General features: G+C 45.0%; 1 protein-coding gene across 1 annotated transcript in view; it reads left to right on the top strand.

Annotated features, from left to right (window-relative positions):
* Positions 1–22777, top strand: part of KIAA1549 (KIAA1549 ortholog) — a 148017-nt gene that overhangs the window by 52888 nt on the left and 72352 nt on the right. The window contains exons 4-9 of the mRNA XM_055334769.1: positions 8654–11383; positions 15237–15325; positions 16339–16516; positions 17263–17393; positions 20185–20368; positions 21577–21636. Coding sequence (XP_055190744.1) covers positions 8654–11383; positions 15237–15325; positions 16339–16516; positions 17263–17393; positions 20185–20368; positions 21577–21636 — 3372 coding nt within the window. The remainder of the gene's footprint in view (positions 1–8653; positions 11384–15236; positions 15326–16338; positions 16517–17262; positions 17394–20184; positions 20369–21576; positions 21637–22777) is intronic.

The raw sequence follows: 22777 nt of genomic DNA, 5'->3' as shown, positions 1-22777 counted from the left end.
AAGCAGGCTCCCTGCAGGGAGCCCAATACAGGACTTGATCCCAGGACCCCGCAATCTTGACCTGAGCAGAAGGCAAACACTCAATCACTGAGCCACCCAAGTGTCCCTGAGTAAGAAGTTCTTATCAGAAATGTTTGGGGTGCCTGGGGGACTCAGTTAAGCATCTGACTCTTGATCTCAGCTCACGTCTTGATCTCAGGGTCGTGAGCTCAAGCTCATGTTGAGCTCCATACACTGGGTATGCAGCCTATTTAAAAAAAAGAAAAAAAATGTTTGCAATAACAAAATTGACAATAGTCCAACTGTTCATCAACAATAGATAAATTTTAGTATATTCATACAATGGAATTCATGAAGGGGGGGATAATAATTACATGCAAAAAATACACTTGGATGAATTTAAAATATAGGGAGTGAAAAATAACTTGCAGCAGAATACATGAAATATAATTCTATTTTGATGAAGTTTGAAAACACACTAAGTTGGAGGATATGTGCTCTTTAGCAATACACACATGTGGTAAGACTAGAAATAAAATCAAGACTGTGAGAAAGGTATAGTTCAAGAGTGATTCTCTCAGTGGAAGGGAAGGGAAGGGAGTGGGAGGGGTCCCAAGGGGATGCCAGGGGAAACTGAGTTATGGGAACTCAGGTGTTCTTTGTATTATTGTCTATATACCCAGCAAATATGTTTTTATAAATAGTATTTCTTATGTACTTGATATATTTTTATAAATAGTATTTCTTATGTACTTGATAATTTGATAACAAAACCAGTGCCAATTGGAGGATAGAATAATCTGGTAGAAGGTCTTAGTATACAGTTGGGTTTGGAAAAAGTAAGGGTAGAAAGATACTGTTTTCTAAACCAGGGAGAAAAATGGGAAGAGGGGGAAGATGATTTTTTAAAAAGATTTATTTATTTGAGAGAAAAAGAGCATGTGCATATGCGCGGGAGAGGCAGGGGGAGAAGGAGAGGGAATCTCAAGCAGACTTCACTGTGAGTGTGGAGGTTAATGTGGGCTTGATCCCACAACCCTGAGATCATGATCTGAGCTGAAACCAAGAGTTAGTTGTTTGACAGACTGCATCACCCAGGTGTCCTGAGTGAGTATTTATTTATTTATTTATTTATTTATTTATTTATTTATTTATTTATTTATGATAGTCACAGCGAGAGAGAGAGGCAGAGACACAGGCAGAGGGAGAAGCAGGCTCCATGCATCGGGAGCCCGACGTGGGACTCGATCCCGGGTCGCCAGGATCGCGCCCTGGGCCAAAGGCAGGCGCCAAACCGCTGCGCCACCCAGGGATCCCGGTGCCCTGAGTTTTTAAAAAAGATTTATTTATCAGAGAGAGAGAGAGAGAGAGAGAGAAGGGGGGAGGAGCAGAGGGAGAGGAAGAGAATCCCAAGCATACTCACCTCCACCCCCAGCAAGTGCCGAGCCTGATGCAGGGCTTGATCCCCGGACTCTGAGATCATGACTTGAGCCAAAATCAAGAGTTGAAGGCCCAGCCAACTGAGCCATCTAGGCAGTGGCAGCAAAATCTTCTTTAGGATAATCTGTGAACTATAAGAACAATAGAAGTTGTTAAAGTTGACTGAATTGAGTAATGGTTTAACTATCAGCTTTTTTTTTTCTAAACTCTTGGAAACTCTAGGAGGCTCTTGTTTGGTAGTAGACTTAATATCCATGAGTTGAGATGACTTATGATGTTTTGAAAATTCCACAATTTAACAAAGAAGCAAAAGTAGTGGTTGTATCTGGATTAAAGCTCTTTAGAGGTTTTCACCACTGGGTTTCACAAGTCAGCCCTCCTGGGTTTTGCTATCACCCAGGCCTACACTTCTGAGCTCTCCCCAGGTGGATGATGGTGCTTCACATCTCCGAAGGCAGCCCTCTGCGTGGGCTTCAGTAGCACAAAATAATAGTGTGTGCTTTCAGCTCGTTTACAGTGTGATAACTTTGCTTGCCTTCCAATGTAATTTCTTCATTAGCAATTGTAATTAAATGGACTGATTTGACTAAATGTGCTGTGGTGTGTGAGGAGTATTTATGAACCTGCTTTTCTAAGGCTGCCTAGGACCTGGGTGCTACTTTAGGCAAGTCAGCTTAGACTCCTTTGAGGCTCCTTTGCCACGTATTGGGATTGGCTAAGGTTTTAAAGGATCCTTTCAGGTTGAAAAGTCCACGATTCCATGATCAACTACTGTATTGGGGGATGATTCCCAGATAGAACAATATGACTAAAAAGAAAAAATAACCAAAAAAAAAAGATCATGCGTGTGTAAGACCAATAATTCCTAGAGACAGGCATCTCCCTCTTAGATTTCTTTTTTTTTTTTTTATTTTATTTATTCATGAGAGACACAGAGAGAGAAGGGCAGGGACACAGGCAGAGGGAGAAGCAGGCTCCATGAAGGGAGCCCAACGTGGGACTCGATCCTGGGTCTCCAGGATCACACCCTGGGCTAAACTGCTGGGCCACCGGGGCTGCTCCTCCCTCATAGATTTCTAAAAAGTTCTTAAAAAGCTTTCTAATACATATTTTTAAAAGATTTGCTTTTTCAAAGAGAAGTTTTAGGTTCACTGAACAGCAAAATTGGGCAGAAGGTATAATTTCCTTTATGTCTTCTACCTCCACATAGCCTTCCCGTCATCAACATCCCCCACTGAGTGACATGTTCGTTACAAAGCATAAATCTACATTGACAGATCATTTGTCACTCAAAGTCCATAGTTTACCTTGGGGTTCATGTTTGCTGTTATGCATTCTGTGGGTTTGTCTTGTGAATTTTTAAGCACCGTGAATCCGCACAGCAGTAGGACAGTAGCTACTCTGTCGCGTACAGGATGGCAAGATCCTAGCCCGGGTCGAGGTCCAAGGTAGGTGCCCAATGAGTGTGTGTTGTGTAGTCTCCATGGGAGAAAGTGCCCCAACACTGGCTGTTCAGCGTGGTTGCAGACCTGGCATCACCTGAGAGCGACAAGCTCAGCACCCATGCCAGCCCTGCTGGGCAGTGCCTCCCGCATCATTCGCTAGCATGAAGTCTGAGGAGCACTGGTATCTCCCCAGCCCTCTTCCTTTCTCTCTATCGTCACAGAGACAGCCTTTCACTCTGATGAGCTAACACTTTAGAGCTTGAAAATTGATCTCCAGGGCTTGAAATTGGAGTCTATGAAGTCTTTTCTGCTGGGAGAGCCTCACTTGGGTTTTCTAACCTCTTCCTGAATTAACTACAGAAGTAATTCCCATGACATCTCAGCTGCTGTCTCTTCAGAGCTGGTTTCTCCCTCCTGGGGCTTGGCCAAAAAGAAAGAAAGAAAAAAAAAACCCATATCGCAGCTTGGTGTACCTCACATTTCTTAGTGGGAAGTGTTTGTTGTTCTTTTTTCACTAGCTGAAGAGTTTTTCATCTCTGACCACTTTGCCGTCCTTGTTCCCTGTCCTTTGTAAACAGAGTTGATTGAATTCTAACTTGCATCAGATAGTTGGGCTCATACATTAGCCAAAAATGTTGCTTTTTCTTTGCTGTTTTATCTCTTGCAGTCTTCCAGTGCATTTTCAAATATGTTTCTGATTCATTTTAAAAGAGATCTACTCTGTTCAGATCTTATATTTCAAAATAAATTATATCATGGCGGATTATGTTTTTAAAGGTTTGTTTGTTTATTTATTTATTTGAGAGAGCGAGCGAGCACACAGAGGGAGAGGAAGAGGGAGAAGCAGGCTCCCCATGGAGCAGGAAACCCAACTCAGGGCTTGATCCCAGGACCCTGACATCGTGACCCGAGCTGAAGGCAGATGCTTCACCAACTGAGCCACCTAGGCAGTTTTAAAGCTCACATAAAATGATTTCTCCTTAGAAAAACTTTAAAGTCTGTTATGTTCTATAGATGCACAGAATGTTGATTTTATCAATCTTATTACTATAAATATATTTATAACTATTTACCCTTTACTGTGGAAAAGAACAGCTGCAAATGACTTTACCACGGTTGTGAGAAGCATTGGATTACTTTTTTGCCCATGCTTGGAATGTGATAAATAGTAAAAGTGCATAGACCAGACATCCTAGAGAGAGGTTATAAGGAAGACAACCGATGCCTAATAATGTTGAAATCTCTAAGAAATGCTTTCCTTCTTTTATTGGTTATTCATTTCTCAGAGTCACATTACATAAAAATGAATGTGACCCTTTTAAGTAAGCTGCTTATATATGGCGTGAGTTTATGACTTTCAGATGCTAGTAGAACCAGTTAGAAATCTTTTATCTAAAAAAAAAAAAATAGAAATCTTTTATCCAAATAAATACATGACTAAGTATTGCTTATTAATTTTAGGTGTACACACAAATTCTGTTAACGGAATTTTATCTTAATTTTGATTGCTGTTTCTGCTAATGAGTCACGAATACCTCTGGATGCCCTCTTTCAGCTTCTGTGTGATCATAGTAAGCTATTTTAATTCTGTAGTATATTTTTTAACCTCACAAATTATGTAGTAGTAGTATTGTTCATTTATATCACCAGTATTTGTCTAGATTTAGCCATATCTTTATCATTTATTTATCCTCTGTCCTTTCTTCTTCTCAGATCTTCCTTCTGGGATAATTACCTTTCCCCTTGAAATATATCCTTGTTTAGAGAGGCTTCTCTACTGAAGCCCTTTAGTTGGTATAACCACTTTTTGTTTACCAGAAAATGCCCCTATTTTAACAAATAGTGAGTATTGTTAATATTTCAAATCCAAGATGTCAGATATTTTTTTTTTAGCACTTTGAAGATTTTATTTCATTGTCACTTGGCTACTAGTTCTGTGAGGTAGTTATCTGATCGTGTAATTGCCAGTTCTTTCCTCTGACTCATTTACAGTTTCTCTCCATCTTTGGTGTTCTGTGGTATCATCATGTGCGTAGATAAGGGTATGTATGTATGTATGTATTTATTTATTTATATTTTAGGGGTGGGGCAGAGGGAGAGAGAGAATTCCAAGAAGGCTCCACATCACCGTGGAGCCTGATGTGGGGCTCAATCTTGTAACCCTGAGATCATGACCTGAGCTGAAATCAAGAGTCAGACACTTAACTGAGCCACCCAGGCACCTCTGGATATGAGTTTTTTAAAAATTCACCTGGTTTGGGATTTCTTCATCTTCCTAAATTGAAGGATTCATGTCTCTTATTGATTTTGGACAATTTTTAGCACTGTTTCTTTGAATATTGTCTCTACTCAGCTCTATTATTTCTTTTAAAAACTTGGATCAAATATATGTTTGACTGTTTCATTCTATCTTCCATACTTTTATTTTTTTATTCATGAGGAACACAGAAAGAGAGAGGCAGAGGGAAAAGCAGGCTCCATGCAGGGAGCCGGATGTGGGACTTGACCCCAGAACTCCAGGATCACAACCTAAGCTAAAGGCAGATGCTCAATCACTGAGCCACCCAGGGTTCCCCATACTTTTTTTTTTTTTTTTTTTTTTAGGTAGGCTCTGTGCCTAGTGCAGACCCGATGGGGGCTTGAACTCACCATCCTGAGATCAAGACTTGAGCTGAGATCAAGGGTCAGATGCTTTAACTGACTGAGCCATTGAGGCATCCTAAGTTTTTCATATTTCTTAACTTCTCTCTTTTCTTAACTTCTCTTTTTAATGTTTCTCATCTTTTTGTTTCTCTGTATTCTATTCTGTGTAATTTTCAGATCTGTCTTCCAGTTCACTAAATCTCTCTTTAGTTATGTCTAAATTGCTATTTATTTTTATGTATTGCATATTGAGTTTCAAAATTTTAACTATTATGTATTTTTTAAAAGTTTGCAAATTTACTTAAGTAATCTCTACACCCAGCGTGAGATTCAAACTTCAACTGTGAGATCAAGAGTTGTATGCTCCTCTGACTGAGCCAGCTAAGTGCCCCTTTATTTTTTCATTTTGTTTTTTTGTTTTTTTTTTTTTTAGATTTTATTTATTTATTTGAGAGAGAGCGAGCATGAGAGACAGCAAACATGAGTGGGGGAGCAGAGGGAGAGAGAGAAGCGGGCTCCCCACTGAGCAGGGAGCCTGACACAGGGCTCAATTCTGGGACCCTGAGATGAAGGCAGATACAACAGAGCCACTCAGGCACTCTTGTTTTTTCATTTCTAAATATTATTTTGATTCTTTTTCACATCTTTTTGGCTATTTTAATATAGTCTTCTGCTTTTTACTCATGTTTTCAGTCTCCTCTTTGTTCAGTGGACTAAACACACTTTTAAAAATGTAGTTTACCATGGAAGACTCCTAACTCTGGGAAACGAACTAGGGGTGGGTGTAGGGGAGGAGGGCGGGGGGATGGAGGTGACTGCATGGCGGGCACTGAGGTGGGCACTTGACGGGATGAGCCCTAGGTGTTATTCTGAATTTTGGCAAATTGAACACCAATAAAAAATAAATTTATTATTAAAAAATAAAAAATAAAAATGTAGTTCACATTACAATATCTAAAGTCTTCACAAGTCTAATATTATTTGTATGGGTTTCTCTGGACTTTTTTCATAGTACCTTACTTCCTTACATGTTTTGTAATTTTAAATTTTGCACTCCTATTTATTGGAGCTTTGGCTGCAGGACTACCTTGATACCTGTTTTTCTGGTGTGTTCTGGAGATGATTTAACTTCTGATAGGCATTGGAGCCTGGTCCACTTTATTTTTAATTTTTTTAATTTTTATTTTTTCCTCGTCCACTTTCAATGATGATTCTAAACATACAGTTTTTAGGACCACACAAATAGCATAGATTCCAAAGTTGGGAATGCTTTTTATAAAGTATCTGCACAGAGTCAAAGTTGAGACATACACTTTTTCTTACTATTCTCTGAGATGTGGATATTTTTCTTCCTGATTAACTCTTTCCCTGAGAGTACAGCCCATGTCAGGTCTCCATTTTTTGAAGATGGTCTTCTGTTGGGTTCTTCACCTGTTCAGATATAGCACTCATCCGTTATTCCCCTGTGGCCTGATCATTGGGCTATCTGGTCTAGTGTCTCTTTATCCAATGACTGTAGTGCTTCCTAATCCACCTTCTGCTTTGCTCCTGTGTTCAACACATGTCCCTTTTTGTCTTGGGGGCTCATCTAGTCATGTAAAAGATGTTTTTAAACATTCATTAAGGATAATTAAGTGTTGCAATGTGGGAAGACTTCGAGATTTCTAGTTTGTCCTATTGCCAGGAATAGAACAGAGATAATTTACTTTAAAAAAAATTAGAAGACTGAATTCAAGATGATCTCTATACTGTCTCACAAACTCGTGTTCTTACAGACTGTTTGGATAAGCAAGAGAAGGAGGGTATTATTATGGGTCCTGATAGTTGCTCGGTCCCCAGCCTGTGCTGCAGTGGACAGTACCCTTTGCTCTGGGTTTTCATTAGTGGTTTGGGCCATTACATATCCTGCCTCTCTATATTGTATTTGAGTTACAGATGGGGACATCTCAACCACTTCTTTGATAATGACAGCTGTCACAAGGATAAAAAATATGAAAGTTTTGACAGGGTGTTAGGATGCTTTTGGCACATATCAGAATTTGGTCCTCAGACACCATTCATTCCTTTATTTATTCATTCATTTAACAGATAATTTTTGAGCCCTCACTATGTGTCTATTTGCTGGTCTAGGCACCAGGAAAGCAAATCAACAGTCCTTGTCTTCAAGAGGGTCATAATGTGATGAGCAGACAGTTAATTTCAATGAGACATGATAAGGGATATGACAGGTCGAAGCCTTGGAGAGGCACTAACTCAACTTTAGAGTACTGAGGAGGAAGGTGGTTTGTATGTGGCATCTGCAGGACCAGTAGGGGTGATCCAGGTGGAGGGCCAGGGAAGGGCATCCCAGGCAGAGGGAAAAAAATGTGCAGCATCACTAAGCCAGAGGAAATTTGGATTTGGAGCCTGCAGGTAGCTCCTTTGGCCAGAGTGAAGTCAGAAAGGTATGAGAGTGGAGCAGGGAAGAGCGAGAGCTGAGCCTCGAGGCAGTCTGGGGCCTCAGTGTGGGCAGTCCGAAACTAGGATCTTTTGAACTCTTACCTGGGTAGTGAATGATGCTGTCAGATTTGTCATGTACATTTCTCTTGCGAGTCAGCTCTTGTGGAAGAGAAGGAATGTGGGCTTGGGAATCAAGGCAGGCTTATGTTGACATTCCAGCTCCACTTCTGTCTGGGTGATCATGTAATTGATGTAGTTCCTTTTTTCTGAACTCTCTCTCTTGTGTGATAAATGAGACAGAGAATGGACTAGACAACCTTCTAAGAACCTCCCCCATTCCTGGTATTCTGTGGTGTCGTTTGAAAGTAGGAGAAAAAAATGTCAACGTCTGCTTACGCAGAAGCTTGAATAAAGGTGATGCTCACGGTTATGAGTATTTGCAGATATTATCCTGACAGTCATTCTGACAATTTCTGGCTCCCAGTTAGCTGTTTAACTAACTAACTGTGAGTTGCGCATATTCACTGGCTCCCAGTTAGCTGTTTAACTAACTAACTGTGAGTTGCGCATATTCACAGTGAGTAGATGTTTGTTCAATGAGTCCGCTTTTTTATATCTGAAGCGAAGTGTTGGTTGTATGACTTTTGATTGCCTTGCAGGTAACCCAGCTTTTATTTCCCTTGTAGATGAGCTCTTTCTGGAACCGCAAAACCTCTCTTTATCCTCCGTGGAGCTCATGATGAAGAAAAGCACCGTGCACAGCACTGCACATGTGGCCTTAACAGAAACTGCCCCAGGGTCCCAGCAAAGCAGTTCTCTCCACGCCATATCATCTCCATCCGCTACTATTTTTGATACAATCTTTTTTAACCAAGGAGCCCTGACCCAGAGTATAGCCGATCCCAGCATCTTTGTGGCAAATTATGTGTCGGTGACGAGCCACGCGGTGGTCAGAGATGACGACGAAATGGATAACTTTTTGCCAGAAACGCCCTGGACCGCTTCCCGCGTGGTGTCTCCGATTGGGGATCTCCCAGGCAGCCCGCCACTGCTGACCCCGTCTCCCCCCATTTCTTCTTTACAAGACAAACAGGTGACATCGGCCTGGCCAAACACGATGCGACGACCAGCCACGTCCACCGACGATGCCACCGGTCATTTCAGTGCTTTCTGGTCGGCGCTTCCCGCATCCGAGGGCCTACTTCCGACCCCCAGTAGGAATTTGGTGCTGTATCCTCCTGACCCTTACGGGCGCTCGGCAAGCGGGACTTTGCCAGGGACCGCGGTGTGGGGAGCAGAGGAGGCAGAGAGCCTTCTTTCTAGCTCGCTGGCTGCACGGCCTCTGCTCTTGGGCGGCGGCGCCACGCAGCAGCCTCTTCCGCCCTGGGAGGAGGCCTCCCTGGGCCCAGGCCTGGACGGATACCCCGATGCGGCCGCCGCTCTGAGTCTCGGTCTCCAGGAGGCCGGGCTTCCGGGAGCAGCCCCTGCTGCGGCTGTGGCACCGACGGCGCCGGCTTCCAGAAGCAGCAGCAGCAGCAGCAGCAGCAGCAGCAGCAGCAGCAGCAGCACAAGCTCGCCTTCCCTCTCCTCTGCTGTCGCCATCTTGGCCCCTTCGCCGCCGCCGGCTGAGGTATCCCGTGGCCCCCGGCCGGCCGGCAGCTCCCGAGAGTCGTCAGAGCTGTCAGAGCTGCCCGGCCCGTCCCTGCTGCTCTCCCGAGTCCTGGCCACCCAGGCCCCGAGCCCGGTGGCGTCGCTCGGGCCGCACTCGTGGCGCGCCTGCTGCCCTGTGGCGTCGCCCGGGCCCGGGCCGGCGGCCAGCCTGCCAGTCGGCGAGGCCGCGGGGTCGGGGGACGGCGCCGAGCCCCTGACGGTGAGCCCGCCGGGAGCCAGCGGGCCCCCTCCCGCGGGCAGCGGAGCGGCGGGCTTCTTGGAGCTCGGAGAAGAGCCCCCGGACTTTAACACCCTCTTCCCCTCGCGGCCCGTCGTCCCGCTGCCCTCTCCCGCCGCGGGCGCCTCAGGACCGGTCCCGGCAGCTTCTGCCGAGGAGGGCCTGAGGAGCGGCCTGAGGAGCGGCCTGAGGAGCGTCGGGACCGCACGGACCACACGGCCGTGTCCTCCCGGTGGCCGCCTCGCCACGCCAGCGTCCCCCACTCCCGCCCCCTTGGGCTCCCCCTCTGTCCCCGACACCGACACCGCTGTCACAGCGTCGGGGGTGACAGCCCCGTTTCCCTGGGCCACCAGCCGTGCACTCCCCGCCTCCTCCCTCCCGGGCGCCGCAGGACAGGCCACACGGTCGCCCTCCCTCAGAGGCCCCCGTCCTCCCCCGTCTGAGGCTCCGGGGCCCTCAGTAGAGCCTTCACTCGTCCCTGAGCGGGAACCCGGTGGCTCTCCGGGCCCCGACGCGGCCCAGGGTTTGGATTCGGGGCCCAGTTTTTCCTCGACTCCGCCCCTGGAGTTCAGCAGCTTTGTGGCCGCCTCTTCAGAAGTCCCCGCCTCTCGGCCCTGGGGGACACCGAGCCCTGTGGCAGCCTCGGTTTCTGGGGCCTTCTCTACCCTGGTTGAGGCGGCTGCGCAGGCCGTCCCTAACTCCACAGACTCCGAGTCTTCCCCGCTCTGGCCCCGTGCAGACCTTCTTCTCCCCAGTACATTCCCTTCCCTCGCCAGCTCCCCGGAGGCCGAGGCGGCACTGCCCTCAGGCTTCCCTGCCGATTCTCTCCTGTTCTCCCAAGCGTCAGCAGTTTCGCTGGCAGGTCCCGAAGCTCATTTTACCTCAGCCCTCACTGAAACTACCTCCTATTCTGGGTTGTCACCCGTTGCGCGTGACTCTGGGGTCGCCACCCTGGTGCCCTCCAGGGCGGAGCCCGCCCTTGACCTTCTGACTCGGGGGACTCCCTCACCGTCCCCTTTGACTGCTTTCCCCACGACACCCGTTTTAGCGGAGTCTCCTCTCTTTCCAACTCCGACGCCGTCCAGCGACGAGGTCAGTGCTACAGGTGGTCACACGTCCGTCTTACCCTCTTTCTCCAAAGCCATTCCTAGCACCGCGCCACTGGTCACCGAGGTGTACCCGTCGTCCGCATCCTCCCTTGTTCCTGAGGCGATCCCCTCCCCTCTTCCCACGGAGCCCATGTTTGTGGGCTCATCGTTCACACCCACAGATTCACCGGTGAACACCCCCACTGAACCGAGCACAGCCAACACCACTGCTGCCCCCGATCCTGCTGCTGGCAGCACCCCGAGCGGCACAGCTTCGAGTCACAACTCCCAGGAGAGCAGTTCGGCACGACCGCCCCAGTCCCTGTATCCTGCGCCCACGTCCACTTCTGAAGCCACGGTGGATGCTCCAGCCCTGGTCCCCACCAAGCCGCCATATGTGTGTGATATTACAGTTCCCGATGCCTATTTGATCACAACTGGTAAGGTCCTGCTTCAAGCCACCTCTCGGTTGGGGTGATCTTTCTAAGGTGTTTGTGTGAAATGCTTCCGTGATATACAGCATTGGGGGAAAGCGTATATGGCCTTGGGCCCCGGCGAGCCCCTGGGTGGTGACCCTCACTCCTTCGCCTTTCTCCTGTGAGCTCTCTGGACAGGTAATCAGTCTGTCTACCTCTCAGCTTCCTCAACTCTCGAACAAGGAGGATCGTGGCGCCTGCTTCGTTGGGTGATTGTAAAGATTCAAATGCGTGACTGCACGTCAAGTACTTACTCCAGTGCCTGGCACGTAGGAAGCACCCACAAAGTGCTACATATTAGTAGTAGCAATAAGCAAAAATAAAAGGTTTAAGTGGAGCCTTAGAAACGTTTGCTGGGATCTTTGTCTTTGGAAATCCTAATCCAGTGGATGCGTAGTCGGCATCGTTAAAACGAAAACCTCTGTGATTAGTTCAGGCAGGTAGTTAGTTGGGCAAACATGTAAGGGCACCTGCTACAACTTCATGCCCATATATTATTCTTTTTCCTTGAAAGGAGGGAGCACTTGACTACTCGGTGTTCCTGTAAATGTCACTTGGATCCTGAGAATCCAAGAAAGAAACAGGGCCTGCCAACTGTTCTCTGGTCTCAGTCACAAACTTTGATCTCTGCCCCAGTCCACAGCCTGAGTGACGGGCTGACAAGCAGCAGCTTCCCTTGTACCTGCCCAGCTGCTTTCGTCACTCAAATCGGAGCACACTTGACAGCATGTCGGTACATGGCCGGTGACTGTGGCCTGCTTGGTCAGGCTCTCCCAACTTGTTCTTCATCAGGAATGACAGGCTGCGTGTTAACCTCTATGACCTGTTACTGTATTCTTGAATACAGTATCATACTGATGTGCAGCCTGCCTCTGTGTGTTGATTTTGGTGGGAATGGAGGATAGAAAAGAAGAAGGGGGAAGGAAGATGGTAAGAGAAGCAGAGGAGGAACGGAGTAGAGTGGACAAGGAAAGAGGAGAACAGAGAAAGGTGAGATGAGGAAGGAGGAGGTCATGGCTGTGAGGTGGGCCATACGTCCTCTGCTCATCATGGAGATGCCACTACCCTCTGGGGCTGTGGGGCAGAGCTGAATCTTTGTTCTCCTAACTCCCTCCCTCCCCCAAATAATGAACCATTTATTAATTCATTTGACAAATGATTTTTTTAAAGATTTATGTATTTATGTATGTATGTATTTATTTATGATGGGGGGGGGCAGAGACACAGGCACAGGGAGAAGCAGGCTCCATGCACCTGGAGCCCAACGTGGGATTCGATCCCGGGTCTCCAGGATCGTGCCCTGGGCCAAAGGCAGGGGCCAAACCGCTGCGCCACCCAGGGATCCCTACAAGAAGCTTATTAAAAGAACTACTGAAAGCTCCTTTGTTTCTTGGATTCCATGACATTTATGATACTTATTTTTTTTTAAGATTTTATTTATTTATTCTTGAGACACACAGAGGCAGAGACACAGGCAAAGGGAGAAGCAGGTCCCATGACACCGGCAGAGGGAGAAGCAGGCTCCATGTAGGGAGCCCGATGTGGGACTCCATCCCGGGTCTCCAGGATCACGCCCTCGGCTGAAGGCGGTGCTAAACCACTGAGCCACCTGGGCTGCCCACATTTATGATACTGAAAAGCATAATGTGTCTTTTCAAGTTTTTCTACACATAATTAGAAACCATTTTAGAAGTACCTCTAAGAATATCAGATATGTATAGCATGGATTAACTGTCATATAGGATATGCATTAAGGAATTTGGTGTCCTTCGTTTAGGGATCCATTTTTAATAGCTTTTGGGGTAAAATTTACCCACTGAAAATGTATACAGCAACGGTTTTAGTAAACATGTGGAGTTTTACATAGGTATCCCTACTGTTATATTGTATTTTTAAGTGGAGAGGAATGCTGTCTTTTGGGCTCAGTGGTATCTTTGAGCATAGAAAGGATCACTTCATTCATAAGAATCTTTGTTTAGTTTGGCCATGGTTTCTTTTTAGTAATTACTTATGAGAGAGAGTGAGAGATAGAGAGAGAGATAGAGTGGGGGGGTTGGGGTGATTACTTGTACCCTGAAAGGGTTTTTTTTTTTTTATGGAGCTCTGTCATAAAAGTAAGAGCCCTCTGTTGATCCATGGGGACTCTTGGGAGAGCCCTTCACTGTGTGTATCCTCTCAGGGGTGAGGCTGGGCTTCCCAGCCAGGACCTGCCTGACCCTGGCTTCTTCAGTGGGGCTCTTTTGCCTCTCTTGGCCCAAACTAGATATTTGAAGAAACTGAGATATTTGTTGCTGATGATCCTTTTTCCCCAAAGACTCCTGTGCTCATATCCTGACATTATAGTTTAGGTCTTACTCAGATTAAATAGAGAAGGTGGAGGTTTTCATGGTGGGCTATGCAGACGATTCAGAATAATACTTGGATGGTTCTTTCTTTAGATAGGGCTACTTAGGACAACGTGGGCTTCCTTCTTTCCTCTTTTGAGTTTTTCTGTCTCTGAATTTCCACTCTGTCTTTACATTCCCCAAGTTTAGCTTTTGAGATTTTTCTTCCCTAATTTTTCCCTTCCTTCCTCTCTTCCCTTCCGTCTTTTCCTCTCCCTCCCTCTATTCCTATGTCCCTCTGTCCTCCCTCCCTCCCTTCCTCCTTTTTTCTTCTTTTCCTTCTCACTCATTTTTGTCTTTCCCTTTACTTTCATTTTTTTAAAGGATTTTATTTATTTATTCATGAGACACACACACACACACACACACACACAGAGAGACAGGCAGAGACACACACAGAGAGGGAGAAGCAGGCTCCAGGCAGAGAGCCTGACGTGGGACTCCAGGGTCTCCAGGATCATGCCCTGGGCTGAAGGAGGCGCTAAACCACTGAGCCACCCGGGCCGCCCTTTGTCTTTCCCTTTAAAACTCATGTTGTAGTCTAGTCCTCCTGGAGCCCATGTAGGCCAGGCCAAGTTGGCCATTGGTGTGACTCAGCTGGGCAGTCTGGGTTTGTTCTAATGTGAAATGAAGAAGCCCTTCCCCACATTTAGTGACTATCAAAGTCACTAATCAGTAGCGAAAACAATTGACTGTAACTTAAACGTTTGTTTTCTAAAAGATTGAAAGATACAGAGTGATTCTGTCTCCAGTTTTAAAAATTAAGAAGAGGAAGAGGAAAACTGGATAGTAATTTCAAATGTATTTAGATTCTGCACAATGAGAAGTTAATGGAAGAGGAAAGAAAAAATAATAGGGAAAAGAAAGAGGAGCAGGACATGTTTACTAAACACTGGGGAAGAGGTTCTCTTATAGATTTTAAAATAGAACTTCTTAGATGTGGAAGGAGAGTTAAATATAACTGGACTTTGTTATAAGAAAGATTTTATTTCCTACATAAAATTTTAATACATGAGGATTGTGAAAATCTTTTCTGCCCCATTATTAGTGGTGCATACCCTTCACTTACTACATTGAAAAGTTGGGGTAGGAGACCACATTCTAGAGGGGAAGATGTCTTCTAGTTTTGTTGAGCAACATCTTGAGGCCTTTTAAAATATTACGGCTGAGAGTTTTAAAACTTTGTGTTTTACTGGTAGAGGCATAGCCAAGAGAAAACCTAGTAATGTCAACAACAGCAGGTTGTTGTTCCTCTGTTGTTGCTGTTGTTCCTCTGCCTTTTCATAGTCTGGGCCTTATTTTGAAAGTGATTTGGGGAGCTGCTGTCACAGTGTGGCATAGCACAGGCTCTCTGCTTTGGGGACCAGAAATGGGATGCCCATATTCTTCATAATGAAACTAAATTGCATTTGATGGTTGGCTTTGGTTTGTAGTTCTGGCCAGAAGAGCTGTGCAGGAGTACATAATTACATCCATCAAAGAGGTGTTGAGGATTCACTTCAACCGTGCGGTAGAGCTCAAGGTGGGTCCCTGTGGCGTGGGAGCTTGGGTTGAAGGCATATCATGGTTCTAGAATGCTCTCTTTCCTCTCCTTCCTCCTCCTCTCAATGAACATGTGCTCATTCTTGGCTGGCCACTTAAACATCACTTTGTCAGGGAAGCCCTGATCCCACATGAGGCCGGGTTTAGTCCACTGGAGGGATGTGTTGGCAGATTTGTAACAAAAAGACTGAGACCGGAGTTGGGGATTATGGCGTGATTTTAAAGTGAGCACATATGCATATTTCTGTATACTCAGTGAGCTAGAGAGAAATTTCCATACGTTTTACCGTGGACCCTGTCTCTGCTCATACCTCCTCTCCCTTGATGAGGACAGAAAGCCGTGCTCTAGACCTGCACCATCCAGAACAGAGCCACGAGCCCCTTATAGCTACTGAGCAAGTGAAACAGGGTTTGTCTGAATTGAGATGTGCTGTAAGTGCAAAATTTACACAGGATTTCAAAGACTGAGTGAAAAAAAGAATGTAAACTATCTTGCTAATAATTTTTTACATTGACCAAACGTTGAAATATTTCAGATGTATTGGGTTAAGTGAAATTAATTTCACCTGTTTCTTTTCATGCTTTTTAATTTGGCTACTAGAAATTTTAAAATTGTCTGTGCAGCTCATGAATTTCCTTTGGGCAGCCCTGCTCAGTGGACTAAATGCTCCTTTTTATGTGGATTAAATACAACAACTTTGAATTCTCCGTAACTCCCCATTCGGTTCATATTATTGGCTGTTCTTCTTTCTCGCTGCCTTTGCTCCTACAGTTTTATTCTGTTTTTGAGAAGGTTGGCAGATCTGTAAGAGGCATAGCTAAAATAAGATTTTGATTATCTGTGCAGCCCTCCCCCTTCATTTAAAGCTACCTGTTTATTTTTCACCTTACTTGCTGTGTTGCTTTTCTACTTTGTACAACTTCCTTTCATTTTGAGTTCTAGTCCTCTGAAGTTAGGTAATTACCGTCTTTTGTATTTTTAAATTTTCATAGGTTTATGAACTGTTCGCTGACTTCACGTTCCTGGTAACATCTGGGCCTTTCGTTTACACGGCAATATCAGTCATAAATGTACTTATAAATAGTAAGCTTGTACGTGACCAAACTCCATTAATCCTGGCTGTGAAACCTTCCTTCCTTGTGCCAGAGTCCAGGTTCCAAGTTCATACGGGTGAGAAAACTGAGCATAGTTGTTTTGATTGATTTGTAAATAAAATTTCATTTTATTCTTTATGTTGTTAAAAGAATTGCGGGAGGGTTTTTAAAAATTTATTTAAAATTGAAAAAAAAAACCCAAACTTGTATAATTACAGAAAATTTCCAGCATATACAAAAGTGCACAGAGTAGTTGAATGAGCCCCCACATACTCATCGTATGGCTTCAATGATTTTCACCTCCTAGTCTGTCTTGTGGCACCTGCATGCCCTCCTCCCACATTATGTGGATATGGCATCATGCCATCCCACCCATAAATATTTCAGCCCATGCCTCTAAGAGATGAAAGACCATTAGGTACATGCACACACACACATCCTTACTTGAGAAATTATTGACATTATCCCCAATTTTGTTCTATCTATCCCTCGTGTTTTTTGAGGAGTTGAGAGTGTTTTAAAGGAATACCAGATAGCGCGTCATTTCGCCTGTAGCTGAGACTTTGCATTTCACATCTTTTGATGCTCACATTGTATCTTTTCCATTTTAAAGTGATACAAGTCACTTCCATGTTGTGTATATTCATTTGGTGTAGAGTTGGCTTTCAACATTTCCCTGCTATGAGACCCCTAAATTATACCTCTCACTACTTAATCCCATGCTGTGGATGCGTTAGTTGAGTTAGTATTTTTCGCGTCCTCATTCCTCAATCCTAAAACAGTGCCTGGCTCATGGGCCTGTGATTGCTGCCTTCTCCTCAGTTCTTCAGTTCGTGCCTCAGAGTGTGGATACTGGCTTCTGCAACTTTACCCAGCGCATCGAGAAAGGCCTGATGATAGCTCTTTCTGAAGTGAGAAAACACCACCAGGGGACGCATAACCTCACTGTGCAGGTGAGAATAGCCCTGAATGCAGAACAGGGTGCTTGGTCCTTTGAAGATGAACTAATTTCACATGTTTTGTTGAGGCCACAAGTCACTGTTACTAATTCCCTCTTATAGAAGAAGTTTAGTTCACATGAGTCAAGGTCTATCTCTTTCCAGGGCACTGAGATCACATAGTGTGAATGGGGTAGGCATATTTGAAGATGGTGGAGTAGTTGGATGACCAGGGAGCTCAGATGTGGTGAGCTGGACAGAGATGAGCATATGCCAGAAATCCAAGAATTTTTTTTTTAAGATTTTATTTTAGAGAGACAGGGAGAGCACACAAGCAGGGGGAGGGGCAGACAGTGATATAAAGAATCTTAAGCAGATTCCCTGCTGAGCATGCAGCTCAGTGCAGGTCTTGATCCCATGACCCTGAGATCACCATCTAAGCTGAAACCACCAGTTGGATGCTTAACTGACTGAGCCACCTGCATGCCCCTCAAGAATGTTCTATGAAGGAATGGTATCAGCCTAAATATCCAGTGGGGGGGATGCCTGAATATACTGCTATTTCATGTTATGGAATAGCATGAAATGCAGTGCTTCACTCAAAAACAGAGAATATAGCCACTCAGTGAGCAGACTTTGTGTGTATTGTATGGAAACTACTGACGTTTTTATATTTCTTTGATATTTTATCCTCCATATTCTTTGTTCTCTCTTTCTAGAATTGATAATAGATTTTTGTGCACCTGGAGCCACCTTTCATATTTTTTTTCTAATAATACCATCTCTTTTTAAATTTCTTATTTTTGGGGCACCTGGGTGGCTCAGTGGTTGAGCGTCTGCTTTGGACTTAAGGTGTGATCCTGGGATTCTGGGATCAAATCTCACATCAGGCTCCTGGGAGGGGGAGCCTGTTTCTCCCTCTGCCTATGTCTCTGCCTCTCTCTGTGTGTCTCTCATGAATAAATAAATAAAATCTTTTTAAAAAAATTCCCTATTTTTACAGATTTTCTAAACTTTGTCATTAATTTCATCTTCAGCTGCATCCATCATGTTTTTCAGCCCCTCTGCTGAATTTGCTTTCAGCTGTCATTTTTCCCTTGTTCTTGACTTTTTTTTTTCATGGTGGCTTCTCCTGCAAAGATGCAGGATTATCTCGAATGATAATGTGATACCACCTGGAAAGTCTCTGAGGACGTTAATGAGAATTTCTTAAAAGTTGCCTTCTGGTGCCCACGCTGTCTTGGTTTTCTCTGCAGCCATTGTTCTTTGTTGATCTTGGTCTTTGGCGTTCATGCTCTCAGTTTTTGTAAATATTTGGAGACCGTTGGTTAGGTGCCGTTAGGCGTGAAGAAGCAAGTTGTTAATTTTGGCAATTTGCCCCTTCAGCCGTGGCGTCTGTGTCTATACCCGCCCTGTCTCTCCGATGGGAGGATTCACTGGAGCACTGGGTCCTGGGCAGAGGATACTGGGACCCTCACCCCCACCACCCTCACTCACCCCCACCTCCCTCACCAGTGCAGGTTATGGATTCCTGGAAATGGAGTGCTTTAGTGTTCTTTTCACAACAAACCTGCCTTTTCTTTTTTCTTTTCTTTTCTTTTCTTTTCTTTCTGTCTTTCTTTCTTTCTTCTTTCTTTTTTAAGGTTTTATTTATTCATTTTTTAAAAGGTTTTATTTATTCATGAGAGACACAGAGACACAGAGAGTGAGGCAGAGACACAGGCAGAGGGAGAAGCAGGCTCCCTATGGGGAGCCCGATGCAGGACTTGATCCCAGGATGCCGGGTCCATGCCCTGAGCCGAAGGCAGATGCTCAACCACTGAGCCACCCAGCTGCCTTTTCTTTCGTTTTCTTTCCTTCCCTGTCTTTTGTGTGTTCTGACCGATAAGAGTCTCTACCCACCTTCTTGTTGGGGCCAAACCCACACAATCTTTGTGCCTGTGCTGATGGGGAGCTCCTTTTCCTTAGGGCTGGTCAAGGTAAAGATGTGGCTGCTACCAGCACCTCTGTATTGGCCTGCCTGTGGCAGTTAGAAAGGAAAGAGGAGGAAAAAAGAAAGAAAGGAAAGAGGAGGTGAAAGTCAGCTAAGCTCTTTGGGACACGAGCTTTGATTAATTGCACTGATTGCTGTTCACAGGCTCCCCTGCTGTCCGTTCCTGCAAAGAACAGGGCCGTCCCAGGGCCCCTGCATTCCAGGCCTGTGTATGATGTGGGTCCCAATTCCCTTGATGCTGGCCTATATCATTATGATCCTATGCTCTCTCCATTTTCCAGCAACTTAACAGAATCCCTGATTTTCTTCCATTGTCAGAGCTGTTGGGGATATATTCCCATTTGTTCAGTGTATGGTTATTTCAGTGGGATTTGGGGTGGTTGGGGCAGGGAGGACGATTAAAATACACACGTTCAGTTCTTCCCTTCATGTAAAAAACATTTTCAGTAAACTGAGAATTTTAAAGTGTTGCAAACGGGAATCAGGTTGTGGAGCCAGTTCGTTCCTTTGAAACCATTACCTCCTTTACCTCCTTTAAAATAAAAAATCAGGGGATCCCTGGGTGGCGCAGCAGCTTGGCCTGCCTTTGGCCCAGGGCGCGATCCTGGAGACCCGGGATCGAGTCCCACGTCGGTCTCCCTGCATGGAGCCTGCTTCTTCCTCTGCCTGTGTCTCTGCCTCTCTCTCTCTCTCTGTGTGACTATCATGAATTTAAAAAAAAAAAAATCAATGAGAGAAGTGGTGAGAGGGAAATTATAGGCCTTTTGCATAGTGTTTTGCTTTCTTGTGGATAAACTTCCTTCCTTCTTTCAGATCTTGAATATCACCATGGGTGCTTCACGGCCCGTTCCTCGGCAGGGCCCAGTCAATATCATCTTTGCCGTCAGAGGTGCACAGGGGTTTTTGAATGGTACAGAAGTGAGCCAGCTGCTCAGGAACTTGAGCGTGGTGGAGTTCAGTTTCTACCTGGGATACCCTGTGCTCCAGATCGCCGAACGTGAGTACTGCTCTCTCGCAAAGCGCTGGGAAAGTGGCCACAAGGGTTTTCATCGCTAGACCTCTTTTTTTCCACATGAAATATTTGGCTGAAGTCCAGGCTGTAAATCAGATAAAATTGGAGTTTCTCACAGTCAGTTCAGGGTGGGCCTCCAGGCCCCTTCCTCACCCACTAGCCTTGCTTTCTTACTGTCTTTTGAAAATAAAGGGCATTGTCAAAGACTACACCAGTCTGGGAAAGGTAAAACCAAAGGCACAGAGGACAGACCTGTGGTTTCCAGGGGTGACGGCTGGAAGGAAAGCTAGACTGCAGAGGAGTAGCAGAAGGCAATTTTTAGGGGCTGATGAGCCTGCTTTATATCTTTAATGTGGTGACGGTTATACAACTTCGTGCATTTGTCAAAAGCCGTAAGACTGTACACCAGAAAGAGTAAATTTTACTACAAAAGAATAATAAATGAAAACAAACAAAACCACTCTTACTGGCTGAAGCAATTAGAATCACGGTGCAAATGGAGTGGGGTGGGGGTGGGGGAAACATTCACTTCAAAAACCAGTAGATTCCAGGGTTGAAGTCAGACCAAAAACCATCAAATTATTTTTCAAAAGTGGAGCAGCCAAATGGTCTAATGACTTTTATGCATTTTAGTGTGCTGTTAATTAAATTAAAAATAATAACTTATCAGATGCAAACGTAGGCAGGGATAAATATTGTTATTTACAAACAGCACCTTTTTGTTCTGTGCAGGTATGGATAAAATAATAAGTGTGCTGGACAGCAGGGGTACCCTGGGACTGTCCCATGCAAGCTGGGACATAGGGTCATTTTACCCTGAGTCATTGCTGGGAATCCTAGGGCCCTGGGGAACACAGTGTGAAAACTCATTGCTCTGGACCAATGAGATTTCAAGGGGAGCTTGCGAACAGGCAGGCGGGCTTTCTATGAAGCAGTGTCTGTCCCACGGTGTCACTCAAGCAAGACTTTTACTTTTTTTCTCCATCTTTCTCCTGGAGACACTTGTGCTCAGAAACTGCATATTGTCCATGACTTCACACCAGTCTGGCGTTTTGTTCTTACATAGGTTTTATATCCATAAAAGATATAGGAATGGCATTGTAGTGTGACACTGGATACTCCCTAGACTTACCTTCCTGATGGGTGCAAACGTGCTTTTACAGATTTCCCTCCTTTCCTTTTCCTTTTTATAGCCTTCCAGTACCCACAGCTAAACTTATCTCAGTTGTTGAAGTCCTCCTGGGTGAGAACAGGTATGTTTAACTTACATAATGTTTTGGGAACTGTAAGAATAAAGACATCTGTGCAGGCGTATTGAGCATGATGCCGCCTTTCTTGTTTCTAAGTCCTAAATTCAGGGCATAATGTCCCTTAAATTCTTGGCAAAGAATGAATGAGAAGGGAATTCAGATCCAGCTGTGGGAATGTGTCCCACTGAGTTATGGCACAAAAAGGATTGGCTTTCTTTAAAATTCATACATCAAGTCCAGGGGAAAGTCTAACAAGAATTAACAGTCTTCTGATCCAGAACAGGATGGAGTTCCAAAGCAAGGATCTCTCTCTCTTTTTTTTTTCCCCTAAAAGCCATATTTGTTTGGTTTTATGAGGATGAATAAGGTAGCTCAGGGAGCAAATAAGGAGGTTTTTAAAAAAGTCTTGTGGACCTGGGTCAGATATTTATAGCTATGGCATTGCAGATAAAGGCTTTCTAACTGGGTAATAAAAGTGTAAGAGTTATACACTCACTGTGCCCAGTGTGTGAGCAGCACAGTAAGTAGCTGTCTGTGGGCTGGAAGCATGTGCCATGGTCATGATCATCATTTATGGCTTCGCATACCCTGCAGGTTCTCCTTCACATACAACATCCTGTGTAAAGGCTTTGCCTTTTTGCATGGTATGGTGGGCCCCATTTTCCAGATGATTTTCATAGCACTTCAGAGACTTGTCCGTAGTCCTGTCTCAGAACGGTCTCTGGCTAATACGCACGGGGTTTTTTTTCCGATGATATGCTGACAAGCCCATTATCTGTTTGATAATCTTGTTTACAGCAGATGTTTTAAGACAGGCACCCTTATCTTGGGTCAGTTTATGAGTCTGAGTCTTGAGTCAAGATAAGATATGAACTCAGACCATTTCCAAAAGTTTGAACAGAAGTGTGGATTAAATGTTGGCTCCTGTGTGGGAGTTCTTAGCTACAAAGCTTCTATGCTGCTGAGTTCCTGGGACTTCTTGCCACCAGTCTGTGTAATAGAGCTTAGAACTATAAATAAGACCCCTGAACGGCACTTCCTGGCTCCCCATGACCCTGTTCATGTTTGCTTTTTCTCCTCTTAATGCCTCCTCCTGAAGGACTGGCAGTTTATAGGAATCCTGTGTTAATTTCTCCTCTACATG

This window comes from Nyctereutes procyonoides, unplaced genomic scaffold, assembly GCF_905146905.1.
Source record: "Nyctereutes procyonoides isolate TBG_1078 unplaced genomic scaffold, NYPRO_anot_genome, whole genome shotgun sequence".
Taxonomy (NCBI): domain Eukaryota; kingdom Metazoa; phylum Chordata; class Mammalia; order Carnivora; family Canidae; genus Nyctereutes; species Nyctereutes procyonoides.
The sequence above is the reverse complement of the archived record's forward strand: the minus strand, read 5'-3'. Positions and strand labels throughout refer to the sequence as shown.